Consider the following 17,569-nt stretch of genomic DNA (forward strand, 5'->3'; position numbering starts at 1 on the left):
GTGCCTCACACACATGCTTAGCGACTGCTCTATCACTGAACCACAATCCCAGCCCTGACATGTGGTTCTTAGTTATACATATATTACAACAGACCTACAGGGAGGTTTGCCAATATGCAAGCCATTTGGACGCTTTGGTGAACATACATCTAGGCTATGTCCTCAGCTCTAGCTTTTATCAGGAATAAAAATGGTACTTAGAACTCAGGCTGGTTCTTGTGACATATTACTCCATTGATTTCAAACGGAAAAAGAAAAGGAGGGGGTATTACTTAGTGTCTTCCTCAAACCTCAGCCTCCTAATCCTTATCCTTCCTGAACTTCATCCCATTTTGGCCAGACTATTTCTCATTGATTTTTATTTTTTTTTAAATGAGGAACTCTTTCCTTCATCAAAATCTTGCCAGGAACTATAAACAAGTAAGAGAAAAAAACAAATCAACTGTCCTTGAAGAGGATGTGGGAACAGTGTTAGAGCCTTTTCTGAAAACTGTCACTCTATCTCCAAAGGTCATTTGTAATCATTTTCCAAAATACTGGTGACATTGCTTGAGTATAATGCAAAGGTTTCATAAACATACTATTAATTTCCCCTCCAAGTTAATTTATAAAAGAAATTTCGGCCAGCTGCACCTAACTTTCCACACAAGAAATCCTCCTTACAAAATGTACTTAAATTGAGCACATGTAAATAAAAAAAATAACTGAATAACTAAGATTCTCTAAGGTGGTAGCTATTTAAAGGGACTGGAAGTGGATTTTTACCAAAAAATAAATAAAATAGAATCCCATATATTACATCAGTGAGAGAACTCCCTGGAAGGCACCACTTGCTGTGTCCCAAACTTGGTGCTGAGCCACTACACAGATGATTTGGGGCACACTTCTCCCCTAAGCCTATTTGGATGTCCCCCTGAAGAATGGTGCAGTGCATCCCAAGTCTTCCCAGCTTGTCAACAAGCCTTTTGCAATAAAGAAATAACAAGTGTCACTGACATGCAGAGGTAATCCATGTAGCTTTCCCTTCTCAACAGACATTTTATCTTTTATGAAAGGAAATAAAATCAGCCCAATACTATTTGCCCTTTATAAGACCATCTTAGAGCTATTCTGGACTTTGAGCTTCTTTCTAGATGGTTACAAACTAGATGAGTAACAGATTGGAGTGTTTTCCCAGATGTCCCAAGTTAAAGCTGGAGAGTCTAAATTTAGCTGGGCCATCAATTCTCTTGGTGAAAGATAAACTATTTTCCTTTTTCCATTTGCTCTCTGTAAGTTTAGGGGAAACTTGCTCTGCAAAAACCCAGACAATTGGAATAAATCAATTTCAACAGTGTTTCTTAACCAACTTTCTTCTTCAATTTAACTTTCTATCATCTTTGTCATTACAAAATGTTCCTATGTTGGTAAACTGACTAGTAAAATGGAATGAAGTGAAAAATAAGAAGTCCTGCTTTTCCAATCAACTCTGTCTCCCAAGGAGACACATGGCTTTTCTCTTTGTCTCTGTTCTTAGCCTTATATTGAACATTTATGCAAGTTAAAACTTTTCTATGGCAAGGATTTTCTTCTTGCAATTAAAATGGATTCCAATTCTGATAGATACAAGACAAGGTTTACCTGCCCTCTTAATAGAACACTGACAGCTGAATCACCTTAAAAAAATAAAATATCCTTTCAAAATATGTTTACACCTTTAAAGGAGGTTGTTAAAATAATGAAGGACATGTTAGGAAGAAGCTTTACCATTATAAGAATAGACTTATCGTTCTTCTTGTACCTCCTTTTCAGACTCATTTTTGCATTATATTTTCTGACCCTGTCTGACACATTTTTCTCCTTAATACTCTAGCAATTTGGCCTGATTTGATTTCCCATTTTTTGTGGTTTTCTCACTTAGTCAAGTACCAATCAATTATCTCAAGGAATTGATACACTTTTGGGCACAAAGGAGGCATTTCACTATTCTTTAATTTATATGTACTTTTAATTTCTTTTGTTAATTTCTTATAAAATTCTTGTTTTAAGACTATCTAGTTCTATTGGATTCCCTTTTGTCAAAGTCACCTCCCAAAGTCCCTTCTTGGTGTCCTGAACTTGCTAAAATGTATGTGCAAAGTCCATTTTACTTGATTAAATGAGTTCTCTCCCAGTGAGTTCTAAATGCTATCATTATGGGGTTCAATCTACCAATTTCTATCCACATCCTTCAGGAAATATTACCAATCAAAATCACATAAAAGAAGTCTCCCTTATTTGAGTCTTCTACTTTAAAACTATTCTTAAGAAGTTACCTAATATATAACAGAAACTTGTTTGACAGTCTAGGACCACTGAATTGCTTTTCAGCAGATGGTTAAAGACTCATAGAGGGCTGGGGCTGTAGCTCAGTGGCACAGCACTTGTCTAGCCTGTGTGAGGCACTGGTTTCAATCCTCAGAACCACATAAAAATAAAGGCATTTATTTTTTAAAGACTCAGAGGACTACATATTTTAAGTGAACCTGGCAAAGAAATGACGCACATTTTGATTCCATTGATACAGTTCACCATCGCACATTGTCTATATAATACCTATGATTTTTTTTAGTGGCTGAATGATCATAAAGATTAATAAAACAAATTTTCAAAATACTTTTGTAAAGTTTTCCAATTCCTACTCTAGGAATTTGGATAAAAGTAGGAAGCACCACATCTCTCCAGAGTTTAATGGAGGACTGGGGGTGCAGCTCAATGGTAGAGCACTTGTCTAATATATGCAAGGCCTTGGGTTCCATCCCCAGTCCTGAAAAAAAAAAAGTGCACTGGAAAATATAAGATGAAAAGAAAATCGATCTTCACTAGTGGATGTTAACACATAGAAACAAATAGGTTTTAGAAACTTTTCTCCTCTGTGCAAGAGTCAATTGCAGTGCTGTTGCAACAGAAATGTCTTAGAATTTAGAAAGCTTGGTAGGATATAATTGTTAAGTTTCCTTTACCCTGGGGCTGGGGATAGAGTGCTTGTCCAGCATGCTTGAGATCCTGGGTTAAATCACTGTGTGTGTGTGTGTGTGAGAGAGAGAGGAGGGGGTTCCTTTTCCACGCTCAGACTGTTTCAATTGTAGCTATTATCAGGGAAAAAATGGTACTGTGCAGATCACATGCATGTTTGCTTAAGTTTTGGCTTCTAAAATGAGACTTTTTTTATGAACACACACAAGATAAAAATTAACAAAGGTAGTTTTAGGGGAAAAACACATGGACAGGAATGTGTTTAGCCAACTAAACACTGCAAAAAGAGTTGAAAATAAATAACAGAATGGCCATTTATGAATTTCTAAAGATTAGATAGCATCTCTTTCACCTAGACTAATTTTTTAAAGCCTCAAATAATTTTATGAGCTATTTATTACATGATAAAAGGAACTCAAATTAATTTTTGAAAATCTCAACAGAAAAACAAAATTAGTCACTCTGTCCATCATTTCAAAGTAACCATCAGTAGGACTCTGTCCTGAACATTTAACTATTTATTAGTGGCAAAGGGAAACAACATCAATAAGACAGGGTGACAATTACAGATTTAACTGCTAAGTGTGTGATATTGCACATTAAGCATATCTAGGAACTGTTTTCTAAAGTTTAAAGTAATTTTAAAATCACCCTGAATTCCAATCCTCAATTATTCCACTTCCTGCCTTTCAGTTATACAATCTCTCCTGTACTTTTTTCCAGAAAGACCCCTTGAAACAATCTAGTCTACTGTTCATTTAATAGATGGGGAAACTGACACCATAAAAGGTTAAATGACTTGCCTGAGGTCATGTGTATAATTCTATTGCCTTCCAGTCTAGTACTCTTTACAGAGCTGCCAAAGTAACACAGCTTGCCATATAACATGGCAGTGGATATTGTGATCTACCTGAAAGGATTACTATGACCACTTTTTATAAGTACCCAGCAATGTGTAAATCTGCTTCTAATATACAGCTCAAAAGCATCACTATGGAGTATTTGATGTCTATGCATCTATGTAAAATTTCAAGAGAAATGGAAATTTTGCTTTGTATATCACCAGCATTCTCATTCAAGAAAGAATACAGGGGAATGCAGCTAAGTGGTTAAGTGCCCCTGGATTCAATCCCTGGTAGAAAAAAAAAAGAAGAAAGAAGGAAGAAGAAAGAGGAGGAGGAGAAGTGGGGAAGGGAGAGATGGAGGGCAAGGAAGAGGAAGAAGAAGAAGAGAAGGAGGAGGAGGAAGAAAAAAAGAATAAATGAACAAATACAGGAAGGAGCCCTAACTTTTCAGTGCCAAATATGTATTAAATGCTAGATATTCCCTAGAATCCTTTAGTCCACTGCCTAGTTCTATGGGCCCTCTTCCTATGATACAGAAATGCAAAGAGAAATGGGTTTCTTATTAAATAGCAGTGCCAATTTAAATCAAACCATCTTGGTCTAGTTCAGGCTAATCAACCACTAAAGGTCATACTCCAGCTCCCTCCCCCATTCCTTCTGCAACTTCTCATCATTATAATAGCACTTTAAAGCATCTTCCATCACAGCTTTCCCCTCCAGTCACACCCTTAATGGGATGCTGTCAGTTCACTTCCTTTCCTCACCCAGGCCTTCAACTCCTGGCTCTGGATCTCTTTTTCTTTTGTTGACTGATGTTCTAAGGGCTGTCATCAGGAGTGGGGAGGCACACTCATGGGTAGAAAAGACAGGTCTATCTAAAGTGTATATCCATAAATGATGGGAATAAGTTTATACAAACACATGGAGCAGATTCCAAAGCTCTGAATGCCAAGCTGAGCAATTTAGACTTAACTCCATTGGCATGGGGAGTCTTTGAAGGTTTGTTGGGAGGGTGATATGATGGAACCAGCTTTAGTGGAAAGTGAGCAGTTGATTATTATGACAACTTTTTATAAGTACCCAGCAATGGTGTAAATCTGCTTCTAATATACAGCTCAAAAGCTTCTTTTTTTGTCAGTTGGTGTGAGTGGGGAGTAGGAATTTGGGAAGTGCTTGGGAGATCAGTTAGAAGGTTGATAGAGTGGTCAAAGCATTAAAACATAAGGACCTGGGTTAAAGTAATGGCAGTAGAAAGAAATTGAGTTGAATGAATGTAGGAGACATTTCATAGGTAAGAGAGATGGTCCTTAGAAGATGGAAGAAAAGAATCACAGCTGAATAATGACTTTGCTTTTAATCCTGGGTGATTAAAAGATGAGGAATGTAGAAGAGATGGTAAGATTATAGAGACATAGGAGGTCTAACTGTGAGCTGATAGTAGGACAGAGAGCCAGGGGAGATGACCTGGAGTCATTTGAGAAACCTAGGTGAAAAGTTGGAAATGTTGAGGCATCAGTGTGGATGAAATATTTGAAACTATTAGTAAGGTGGGGTGCACTTATCAGGGGAAATAATTTAGAAGATAAAACAAGAATAAAAAGAGAGAGGTAGGGAAACAGAATAAAGGAGGTTACAAGTTTCTGGAAGGAAGGAGTAGCTATTTTCAAATGCAGTCAAGAATAAGTAGAAGAAACAGTAAATTTGCCCAAGAAGCCCTATAGTGAATCCTAAGACCTTAATAAATCATATTTACTTTTCTCAATAGGACTGTTCCTCAGTTGTACAAACAAAAACAATAATGTTCAGAGGCTTTGTTTCTATAGCATTCAAATCCAGAGCTTGGCTCTTGGTATTTAATTCACTGAACTATTCAAACTAAAGGGGGAAATCTACACAATGAAAACAGCAACAGGCATCAGTGAGTAGTATCATCAAGTGAATAAGGTTTGAGATACAGTACATTACTTTTTTCTACAAACATGTTTCACATCACACCAAAAGCCTTCATGTAATGTTTCCCTAGTTAGGACCCCAATGGTTGAGTTGACAGCATCTCTGTTTCTTTTCTGAATCTACCCCTCTACGGTAGGCCATCTGACTAAAGAGTAGAGTGGAAAGCCATCTAGGTATGACAGATTTTGCTGGAGAAAACAGTGGGAGATCTGGGTGAAATGAGGATCACACCAAAAAATGAGGCATATAAAACTCTAAGACGCAGTATAGTACATCCAGGCCTTAAAAAATAAATGTCTTCCTCAGCCACAGTCTGTGAGTTAAAAGAAGCCAAGTAGCTACCAAAGAAAGTGTGGACTGTCTTTCTTTTCTACACAGAAAAAAAAAAAACATTTATCAGGAGATTAGTAAAGTGGTAATGGCATTTCAATTTTTGGTGCCACTAGATAGTCAAGGACTACCCAGTTACTTTTAGAAGCCTACCACCCTTCCTATAGGGCCCACTCAGCCCAGTCACCAGATCACTCCAACTTTCACCAACATATACACTCAATCTGAAGCTCCATCAACTCAGAATCTCAACAACTCCTTGTAAGGGCATATCTGTGGAACATCAAAGGCAGAAGTGTAGCAGGGTATGGTGGCACCAGCTATAATCCCAGCTACCTGAGAGGCTGAGGCAGGAGGATTGCAAGTTTGAGGCAGCCTCAGCAACTCAGCATGGCCCTGTATCAGAATACAAAGTAAAAAGGGTTGGGGTTGTAGCTCAGTGGTAGAGTGCTTCTGGGTTCAGTTCTCAGTATCCTCCCAAACAAATTTATGCAAACAAATGCCTAATGATATTCACCCAGAAATAGCCAGAGAAATAATAAAAATGATGCTAGTACTAATAATTTTCATCCATTGAATGTTTGCTATATTATAAAACACAGTTATATTAAATGCAGATATAAATAATAGCATTCTGACTCTGAAAAATGATGGTTTTGGGACATATGGTAATAAAAAATACCTATGAGAAGTTATCAAAACAAAACTCCTATCACAATTTATAGAAAAAGTGAAGTGGTTAATTACTTAAGTCTTTGGAATAGGTCTAGACCTACTTTGCAATCGATTTTGTTTCTTAACCTCTCCAGGCCCCAGATAAAACCTCTTCCTTATCTATTAAATGGTGATAATAATAGTACCTATGACAACATAAGCTGACGGGGAAGATAAGCTAAATAATACTTTATGTTCATTGGCACACTGCCCTGTACATAAGCATTACTCAATAAATGTCAGCTGCTATTATTAGAAACCAATTATATGATCATTCATGATTACAAGGAAGCAGATATAAGTTATCTCATAGATGAAATACAGGGTATGCTATAAAAGCTAGATAACACCTTTGACTGCAAGATAGGACTTAGAGGGATCCAAAACTAGGGCTATAAAATGGTCCCACCTCTTTGGCACTGGGAATTGAGTCCAGCATCTTAGGAATGCTAGACAAACTCTCTCCCACTGAACTATAGCCCTGTCCTCCTCTCTCACCTCTTATATGTGGCTACTCATTACTCTATCTGTATTTCCATTCAGCTTCACAATTAAATATTCCTTAAATAGGAGCAATTATAGTGATAAAAATACAAAGACACACTCTTGGAAATCCCACTAAGAAGTTGACTAACACCAGCAGTAAGAATCCTGGGAGCCTTCCTGTCCAGTGGACCTCCCCTGTCATTTTAATGCTACTGATGACTTCCTATGATAAGACAAAGAGGCTCTGATGTTTAGGAACATCAAAAAAGGCTTCAGTAAGAACAATGATACAAACTCCTCTTTGTTTCCTAGCTTTAACATTATGCCAACGTGGAGAATTTATTCTTTATCCTACTTTTCCCAAAAAAGGGTTGTTCTGGAGAAATTTTAGGCAAGGTAGCTAAGTAAATCGAAAAAGGGACATGATATATATTTGTAATAATACCCAAAGCTTGAAAAATGTACTACTACCAATGACCATGTTTTATGAACAGAATTCTTAACTACAACAGTTAGATTAGTTCACATATATACTCTTGTCATATTTAACCCAGAGGCGGGGGCGGGGGCGGGGGCGGGGGACTTCTAACCCAACCAGTTGGATCAGCAACTGGATCCAAAAGTCTAAGCAACAAACCGGCTCAATACAAATAAGAATAGGATGCTTTCACATTCTGCCCCAGGGCAAAGGGTTATCAAGCTATCAACTCTGAACTGTATGATAACCTTTAGTGCTTAAATGAGTCCTTTATGGCATTATTCATTTTAAATAGAACTTTGAAAGGATTCTCCCTCAGAAACAAATTTTAGGGCATGAATATCAGAAAATACCTTCTGAAAGAATACAGACCAACACTGCTATCTAACAGAAATACAGTGCAAGTCATGTATGTAATTTTATATTTTCAAGCAATCACATTAAAACAGTAAAAGGTGGGCATGATGGAGCATGCCTATAGTCCCAGCTACTTGGGACACTGAGGCAAGAGGTTTGCTTGAGCTCAGGAGACCATGGCCAGTCTGGGCAACAGAGGGAGACCCTGGAACAACAACAACAACAACAAAAATGTAAAAGAAACAAGCAATATTAATAACATAATTTATTGCCAAGCATGGTGGCATATGCCCATAATCCTAGTGGCTCCGGCAGCTGAGGCAGGAGTATCACGAGTTCAAAGCCAGCCTCAGCAACTTAGTGAAGCCCTAAGCAACTTAGTGAGACCCTGTCTCTAAGTAAAATATAAAAAGGGGCTGGGGATGGGGCTCAGTGGTTAAGCACCCCTGGGTACAATCCTCGGTACTAAAACAAACAAAAGACATAGTTTATTTAGCTTCATATATTCAAAATATTAAATTTTCCATTATTCCGTACAGCATCTACTTACAGACTAGCAACTTTTCAAGTGCTCAATAACCACACATAGCTCATAGATACTGTGCTGAAGAGTGTAGATAAAGTCAATCTACACATATGAAAAACTGCCACATTGGAAGAGCCATGCCAACCTCTTCTGCCGTTTCAGCCCCTCACTGTCTCTGATGAAAGTTGTGAGGAAGAAGCTGGGAGGATGTGCTTTTAACAAATCAACTAGGAAACCCAAACCCATTTATCAATAGTAGAAACAAAAATACACACGATACTTGTGGTTTTTGTTTTTTTGCTTTTTGCAGGTGCTGGGGACCAAATCCAGGGCCTCTGAGTATGCTAGACCAGTTCTCTACCACTGAGTACACCCACTACCAGTAAGCTGTACCCCCAACCCATAAACACAATAGTTCTATGGCTAAGTGACCACTAAGGGTTAAAAAGGCTTTCCTAAGGAGGAAGTTCTGGGAAGTTAATCATCATTTCCAACCTTGTACTCAGGAGATAATGTGTTCTAAGCTCCCAGCACACGTACCAAGGATCTGCCTGGATCTCTCATTTACACTCTATTGGTCAAAGGGAACTGGCCATGTTTACAAAGTTTCAGGTTCCTTTCTTCACATCCTCTACGCCAAACAGAGGGTCCTTCAATCTGGCCTTTCCCCAGAAAGCAATTTCTCCATGAGACATGAAGCAGCTGCCTGATTTGGTCACTCTGTTGAAACTGAGAACCCTGTGTTCCAAGCAGTTCAAATTAGCTTCCTGACGCAAAGGCAAACTGAAAAGGAAAACATTTGCCCTCTCCTTTTCTGCTCCCCACTGCCTGCTACCACTCCCATCCCGATGCCAAGGCCAAACACTTTCAAGTAACCATCTTATTAATGCAAAACTAGGCAACGTCAACTACATCTTCTGGGTTTCCCTCACCTTTCAATTTCCCCTCTCATCAGCCCACTTCAAGGAATGCTGTATAATAATAATCAAACAAGCACAGAGACAGATAACAACCTTGCCCCATTTTTCTTCAAATCCGCTGAATAGCTCTTCATCTCAAAATAAATAGACACACTCTAGCCTGTAGGCTTCAAAGTCCTTTTGCTGTCTAGCCTGAACTAGTTACAATCCTGACCAGATGAACTGAATTCTCGCAGAGGCCTGTGCATCCTCCCTCCATCCTTCCTCTCTAATTCTTTGGTTAAGAGTCCACTAGTCTTGGGGCTGGGGATGTGGCTCAAGCGGTAGCGCACTTGCCTGGCATGCGTGCGGCCCGGGTTCGATCCTCAGCACCACATACCAACAAAGATGTTGTGTCTGCCAAAAACTAAAAAAAATAAATAAATATCAAAAAATTCTCTCTCTAAAAAAAAAAAAAAGAGTCCACTAGTCTTGACACACCCATACCCTCACCTACCTTCTCTAGTCACCTTTTCCCAAGACCCCTGATGACTAGAGCCATATCTTTTACTATTCTGGTCCCTTTAGGCCACATGTTTCTTGGTGTCACTTTAGGTCCTTATAACAAAGTCTGGTGCACAGGGGATGCTCAATAATCATATGGTAAATAAATAGCTAGACTGCTGTAGCAGCAAACCACTTTCAGACTATACCTCGGAAGTCAGGCCAAGGTATTCAGACTATCCATGGGAAAAAAAAAACATTTTAATCATACCACTGCGATATTTATATAAGCCAGACCCATATTTACCTGCAAGGGGGGGGGAGGCATTGTAGAAGATGCAAGAGGTATTTTCTGGGTTGATGGAAACGATCTCTATCTTGGCATGGGGAGGTGGTTGCATGAATGTATAAATATAAAAATGCATCAAGTCATTAGGATTCCTGTATTTTACTGTATACAAAATATACTTTGATAAGCAAAAGAGAGAAAAAGGAGGTATATACACTGATTTTATAAAAATATAATTCTATCATATCATAAACTGAACCCATATGAAAATGTTAACTATAATAAACATTAAACATATTAAACTGTTAACAGTGGTCACCTTCTGGTGAATAGTTGTAGCAATGAGAGGGGAAGGGGGGTAAGTAGCTTTCACTCATACATATTGCCTCAAATTTTTTCTCCACTTATTGAGTATCTACTAAAATCGAGGCACTCCCATAGGTATCAGAGGTACAAATATAGCAATGTTCCAATATATGCCCTTAAAAAGATTGCATTTTTAGGCCAATATGAATTCTAACATTCACCATCTAATGCATATGCTAGGGACTGGGGATGTAGCTCGGTGGTAGAATGCTTGCATGGCATTCATGAGGACATGGGTTTGAACCTCAGCATCACACACACATAAAATAACATGCTAAATGTGTATGTGTATGTGTTCAGATACACACACACACAAATGTGGATATATAGTTAAGGTATGTGGAAAGTGTTAAGGGATAACAGAAGGAATTGTTACACTGTTTGGAGTAGGGGTGGGGAAGAGGAGCCAGGTAAGTTTTGATAATTGTGGAATGAAGAGTTGAGATGTCAGGCTAACTAGTATGCCCCAGAGAGAACAAGGTATGAAATAGCAAAAGGTACAGTAAGTTTGGAAAAGGGGGCTTAATTTCTCCTTGTGATTGGATCCTGATGCCCATTAGAAGAGAACAATGTGGAAAGAAATTGTTGGAAAGGTAACACAGGGCCAGATGGCAAAGGGCCTTGGAAGTCAGGCCAAGGTATTTGGACTTTATTCTGAAATGTAATGAGGAGCCACTGGAAGATTTTTTTTCATAGAGGAATGATGATTTTATTGCACTTCATTGTGTTTTATTAAGTTTATCAGGCAATGGAACATGCCTGTAACCCTAGTCACTTGAGAGGCTGAGGCAGGAGGACTGCCAAGGTTGAAGCCAACCTCAGCAACTTAGCAAAACCCTGTCTCAAAATAAATAAAAATAAACATAAAAATGGGTAGGGATGTGGCTCAGTGGTAGAGCACTCCTGGGTTCAGTCCCCAGTAGAAGAAGGAGGAGGAGGAGGAGAAGGAGGAGGAGGAGGAGAGAAGAAGAAAGGAGAAGAAAGGAGGACAAGAAAGAAGGAGGAGAAGAGAAGGAGAAGAAGGAGAAGAGCAATCTTTTGGCAATGAAGGGGGAAATTTGTTGAAAAGCGAGACTATCAATTGAGTGACTGATGTGACAATGGTCCAGGGAAGAAATGATGAAGGTTAAAACTTGGAGCAAATAAGAGTGAATGGATACAAGAGAGGTTGAAGATACAGAATAGAGAGGCATCCATAATTTTGTCAATGTCCCCTAGTTATCTTAGAGTTTGGACCCTAGTCTGAAAATTGTACTTACTCTCTTGCCCAGAGATCTAGTCTCCTACATTAACCCTTCCCTTTTCTTTTTGATTTTTTTAAATTTTTTGATGGACCTTTATTTTATTCATTTATTTATATGCAGTGCTTAAAATTAAACCCAGTGTCTTAAAACATGCTAGCAAGTACTCTACCCCTAAGCCCCAACCCAAGCCCCAACCGTTCCCTTTTCTTATCTCAAAATAACTATTGCCAAATGCCTCCAATGGCCAGTGAGGAAGGTGAAAAAGAAAGCAAAATCACAAGTGAAACAATCCATCATGAAAATCATTGCACTGCCTTCCAGCATTTTGTATTAAAATCACCTTGCATTTTCTAAGATGACACCCAAAGCACTTCCTCAGCTTCCTAGACAATGAAGGGCACCCTTCAAAGTCGTCCCTTTTCCAAATAAGAGCCATGGAATATATCCATGGGTATATGTAAAAGGTATGTCTTAGTTAAAATTCCAATAAATGTCTATAACACATGCCATTTTAAAAGCTTAAGTTAACTTCCTTAATCTGTAAGCCAAAATTCTGCCTTTTTATGATACATGCAGACACCAGGAAGCCAAGCTAGCTACAGAATGTGAAAAAAAGCAACCTTCAAGGGAAATTTCCCCCTTTTCAAATGTTTCAGGTTTTCAAATTGCTGGATTAGGATATATCTTTGAAACAGTATCTCTTCCTATTTATATATTTTTAAAAAATTCTGTACACTATTTTTATACATGTGTTTCAACTATTTCTAGAAAAATGACTCTCCATTTTATGTTAAAAATAATTTCCCTCAGGCTGGGGCTGTAGCTCAGTGGTAGAGCTACATGCTAGGCACTGGGTTGATCCTCAGCACCACATAAAAATAAATACATAAAAGATACTGTATCTATTTACAACTAAAAAAAAATTTAAAAATCCCTTAATAAAATAGAAATAATTTTAAGAAACTAGCTTCAAATATAAAAGTATTTTGATTACTTATGCTAATATAAATCCCAGGCTGGTGGCTTACATTCTTTCAACAAGCATTCCTCTCCTCATCACTGAATAAAAGGAACTTGTAATTCATAACAAAACATACAAGACAGCAGAACCTCAGCCAAGATGATTAAGGATTATTATGCACACACACACGTTTTTTAAAGCCACATTCTGTATTAGTCTTATAAGGATGTATTGGTAATTTCAAAGTATTAAATAGGGTTTCATCCTAGCTGTGAACACTAAAGATGCATTGTATAAATAAATGTGATACTGTTTATAAAACTTGTTTACAGAGTAACACTTAAAACAGATGTGGCACACTGTGCTTACATTCCATATGCTTTTTTATATGATCCCCAAATCAAGCTTAATTCCATCCATGCAAAGCTAACTGCAAATAAAAGGTATGACTAATTTTAAAAGAACACACAGCTATTTGCCAAGAGGTATGCAATAAAAAGTTACTAAGTCTTTGGCGAAATACTATATTTACATACTCAACAGTATACATCAGGAAAAATTCCAGTCACAGTAACTTTTCACAAGATTTATTATCAGAACTTGTAAGTAGATATACTGGGAATAGTGGCATGCCTGTTAGGGAAAAATCTTCCAACCAAATGCACAACTCATGCCTGTTACAATACCAATAGAAATGGCTTTTTTTTTTTAAATATTTATTTATTTATTTATTTTTAGTTCTCGGTGGACACAACATCTTTGTTGGTATGTGGTGCTGAGGATCGAACCCGGGCCTCACGCATGCCAGGCGAGCGCGCTACCGCTTGAGCCACATCCCCAGCCCGAAATGACTTCTCTAGTAGAAAATAAAATTCATTTTACAGTATTTAGAGTTGGATATAACCAAAACCTGAGAAAAACAGTTACAATGGTTCTCTAACCTTAGAGAAATTTAAAAAACACACAGAGATTATTCTTCAAAGAATAATCTACTAATAAAACCCTAACATCACTTTGCTCAAAGGACCTCAGACTCCTAATGAAGAATGAACCTTTTTTAAGTAGGAACTAAGATACCTGCTGATAATCAAAGAAAGGCCTGTTTCATAAACAGTGAGATGACGGAAAACAGATCTATGACTCCTAACTGTTAGCAAGTAAAAGACTAGAGTAAATCTTAAGAAAAAAAAAAAATCACCAGATGTTCTAAAATATCTAACCTTCCAAGCAGACTAGATCCTAAAAGCAAAAGAACAGAATGATGGGGTAGGGGGCGGTTAGGAGTGAATGACCAAAAAGAGGCTCAGAAGAGGAAAATATTACCAAAATATGACCTATGTTTTTTTGAATTTGTAGTACGAAAAACAAAATGAAAAGAACATCATGAGATCATTAACCTTTTTCTAGAACATGTAGTAATCACCTAAGAGTAAAGTTGAAGCCCTTAAAAACTGTGGAAAAGCAAAAAGACTAAGATAATAATCAATGATCAATAACAAAACACATAAACAATGTAGCTTACCATATTTGACCTAATGAGGAAAAAAATCAAATGTTTTTTGCTTTTGAAAAAATAAATATAGTATATAAGGTAACAGGATAAAAAGAGCCAACAGATGAAATTTCTACTGAACTAAAATCCATCTTTTTTCCCTTCTGTTCCATCTGGAGCTTTTTTAAAACCACAGTTAAGATATATAATCACTAAAAAAATTTAAGTATTGAAAACTATGTGGCAGCTGGAGTTAAAAGAGTAGGATAAAACTTTCTTTTTCCTTTCCAAAGAAAATGATTCTATAAACATTGCCATGCAAGTTTTATAGATAATATATATGTGTGTATGTGTGTATATATATATGTGTGTACATCTCCCTCTCTCTCTCTCTCTCTCTCTCTCTCTCTCTCTCTCTCTATATATATATATATATATATATATATATATATATATTCATTTGCTAAGTAAGTCTTAGCATTTTTTTAAATGTAAATAAGTTGTTCCTTTAAAGGAAAAACACAGGCACACTACTTTGTAGTTTATCCTTTTTACTTTTCCACATTGAGGAGCATGCCTTCAAACTTTCACACTACAAATGATGTGTTCTCATCTGTATTAGTAGTCAAAAAGGTGTGGCCATTTAAACCCAGGATGTACAAACATGCGCTTTAGTAGGCGTAAAAAAATTGTCAGAAAACTGACATTTTTCAAAAAGCTAATGGCATTTTGAAAGATATATACTGTGTAAAAAGATATATTAAAAAACTGAAAACAAAGCAATGAAACCAGAACAGTGTCAAGAGGGACCTATTCATGAAATTGTTAACGGAAGCTACAGGTTACCAAATTAGCTTCCCGTTGGTTTTCTTATGTCTGAAGGGAACTCTTTGACCAACTATTCAGTCTGGTAGATTCCAGTCATTAAAACACCTCACTCTGCTGAAACGGATTACAACACATGCAGACCGCACCTCTGCAGCACTATGGACATAATTCCGAGGGGGAAAAAGTCTAGTGAAAGACGTCAAGGATTATGGTAATAACTTTAAATTGACAATATATTCAAGCATGCCTCTTACACAGGTTGATTTACCAGTTTGCGTTCTATTTTATCTGGCAACTTCAGGAGAAGAAGTTCTTTATCTTCTTACCATGAGAGCATAAATGAACTATCCCACATAGGCTAAGTCCTCCCTACTTTCCTCCGGTGGATCAGAACCCTGAGAATCTACTCATCGAATTGGGTGGGTATAACTGCTCACATTTTAGTCTTCCCTTCCTTTCTTGCTTGTCCCTGGACAAATCCCTACGTGGCTGGCAGAAACCTAATTTCTGATGCAAATAGGTAGGCCAGGTCCCTAAAAAGTTCTGCCCCTTGCGGGTTGTGCATGGGCATCTCTCCCACGTCGTTGCTTCGCTGGAATCTCAGATGAAACACTAACAGTAGCTAAGGTAACAGAATGGGGCTGAACCTGACCGAGTCCCCAGCAGAAACTGAGTCTCTGGGCCTGGGGGTTGGGAGCTGGCTGGGCGGACAGATTTCCAATTGGGCGGGGGTAGGTTTGAGGCTGCAGAGTGCAAAAGCAGTGTGTGGCCTTTGAAGGCCAGCGACTGGCGCTGCCAAGATTTGGCAGGAAGGGGAGGGGAGCGAGAGGAAGAGGAGGAGAAGGAGAAGCAGCGAAAAGTCTGAGGATGGGGGGGAAGACTGGGCAGGCCGGCGGAGGGGAGGAAGGAGGAACCCGAGGAGGTGCTGGGGCTCCAGGAAAGCCCGCGCGCCCAGCCCGCAGCACCTCCCGGTGGAGTTTCAGGCTCCGCCCGCCCGCCCGGGCCGGGGCCGCGCTCGGAGCTCTCCGAAGGGGCGGGCCCGCCTTACAGCCTCCCTCCAGGGCTTGGCCCTCCTTCCTCCTTCTTCTCCTCCCTCCCCTCCTCCTTTCCATCTCCGCAGCGCCCTCAGACTCTCTCTGCCTCATACAAAAGCAAAATGTCCGCCATCTTCCGAGGCGGCTGCAGTCGTCGCGCCAAGACCTCTGCCCTCCCGCTGTTTCTCCGGGGTGGGGGCGCGGGGGTACTCCCCTATCTCGGATCCCGGGCGCCTTGGCTCCTCGGAAGTGGCTGACTGCACCGTTCCGCCCGCCCTCTGCGTCGCCCGCACGCCCGCCGGGGACGCAGGACCGTGGCGGGAGGGGGCCGAGGCGCCAGCAGCCCCAGCCGACTTGCTGCTGCTTCTCACCCACCACTCCCCGGCTGGCCCGCTTACCTTGATGCAGTACGGGGGCTCGTCGTAGGTGACCAGCATGTACCTGTCTCCGCGGCTGGCCGGGTCCCGGGCGCGCAGCTGCGGAACGAGGGATGACGGAGGAGGTCGCAGAGAAAAGGAGGGGAATGACACGAGCATTACAGAAGCACCTAAATCCACCTCCCAATCCCTCAGGAACAAGACCCAACACTCCCCTCCCTTCCCATTACCTTCAAAAATAACTCCACAGCGCCTTTGGCAATGTCCAAATAGGAGGTGCCCAGGTCAGTGCGCTGGTTCATGGAGGCGGACGTGTCTATGAGGAACAGCAGGATGGGCATCTTGCCCCGCACCCCTGTCTCTACTTCCCACTCTCCTGGCCCTCTTGCCCTCACTGCCACGTACGGCCACCCGAACCCTGAACTCTCGCAGAGCCAGGGGGCAGGGAGAAAGAGGAAGACGGGGAGACGGGACGGGACAGATGGGACAGCTCCTGGAGTCCTCTTTTAGCAGCCCCACCTCCTTAACCTGCAAGGGAACTTGAAAGTGTGAGCGTGTGTAGCCCTTGGGGGCCTCCCCCCTCCCCTCTCCTCCTGCCACCACAACTGCCGCCGCTGCCGCTGCCAGGACTACTGCCTAAGCATCCTTCTGCACTGACTAGAGTGCTCGCCCCAGACTGAGAGCTCTCTCTGTTCACCGACACACAACTTCTGTCTGCTCACCTACCATCAGTACCACGTGACCACAATCCACGCCATTGGCTGCCAATTATTTTGGATTTGCATATTCATCAGATGACAGCTCACGGGGAGGGACTTGGGCGAACCCAGGGTGTTGAAATTAGAACCAAGGCAGGGGGTAAAGGGAAATGTAAAGGACCCTTGCTTGGTAG

At 40.0% G+C, this 17,569-nt stretch overlaps 1 protein-coding gene across 3 annotated transcripts in view; it reads right to left on the reverse strand.

The window, feature by feature from the left end:
* LOC113185204 (integrator complex subunit 6-like) overlaps window positions 1-17,362 on the reverse strand; it is a 72,236-nt gene extending 54,874 nt beyond the window's left edge. For all 3 annotated transcript variants that reach the window (XM_026392234.1, XM_026392233.1, XM_026392232.1), the window contains exons 1-2: window positions 16,908-17,362; window positions 16,699-16,776 (exon numbers count right to left, since the gene is read on the reverse strand). In XM_026392234.1, the coding sequence (XP_026248019.1) occupies window positions 16,699-16,776; window positions 16,908-17,018 (189 nt within the window). In that variant the 5' untranslated portion in view covers window positions 17,019-17,362. The remainder of the gene's footprint in view (window positions 1-16,698; window positions 16,777-16,907) is intronic.
* Window positions 17,363-17,569: the final 207 nt, after the last annotated feature.

The sequence above is a fragment of the Urocitellus parryii genome, chromosome X (assembly GCF_045843805.1).
Source record: "Urocitellus parryii isolate mUroPar1 chromosome X, mUroPar1.hap1, whole genome shotgun sequence".
In the NCBI taxonomy this organism is placed as follows: Eukaryota; Metazoa; Chordata; class Mammalia; order Rodentia; family Sciuridae; genus Urocitellus; species Urocitellus parryii.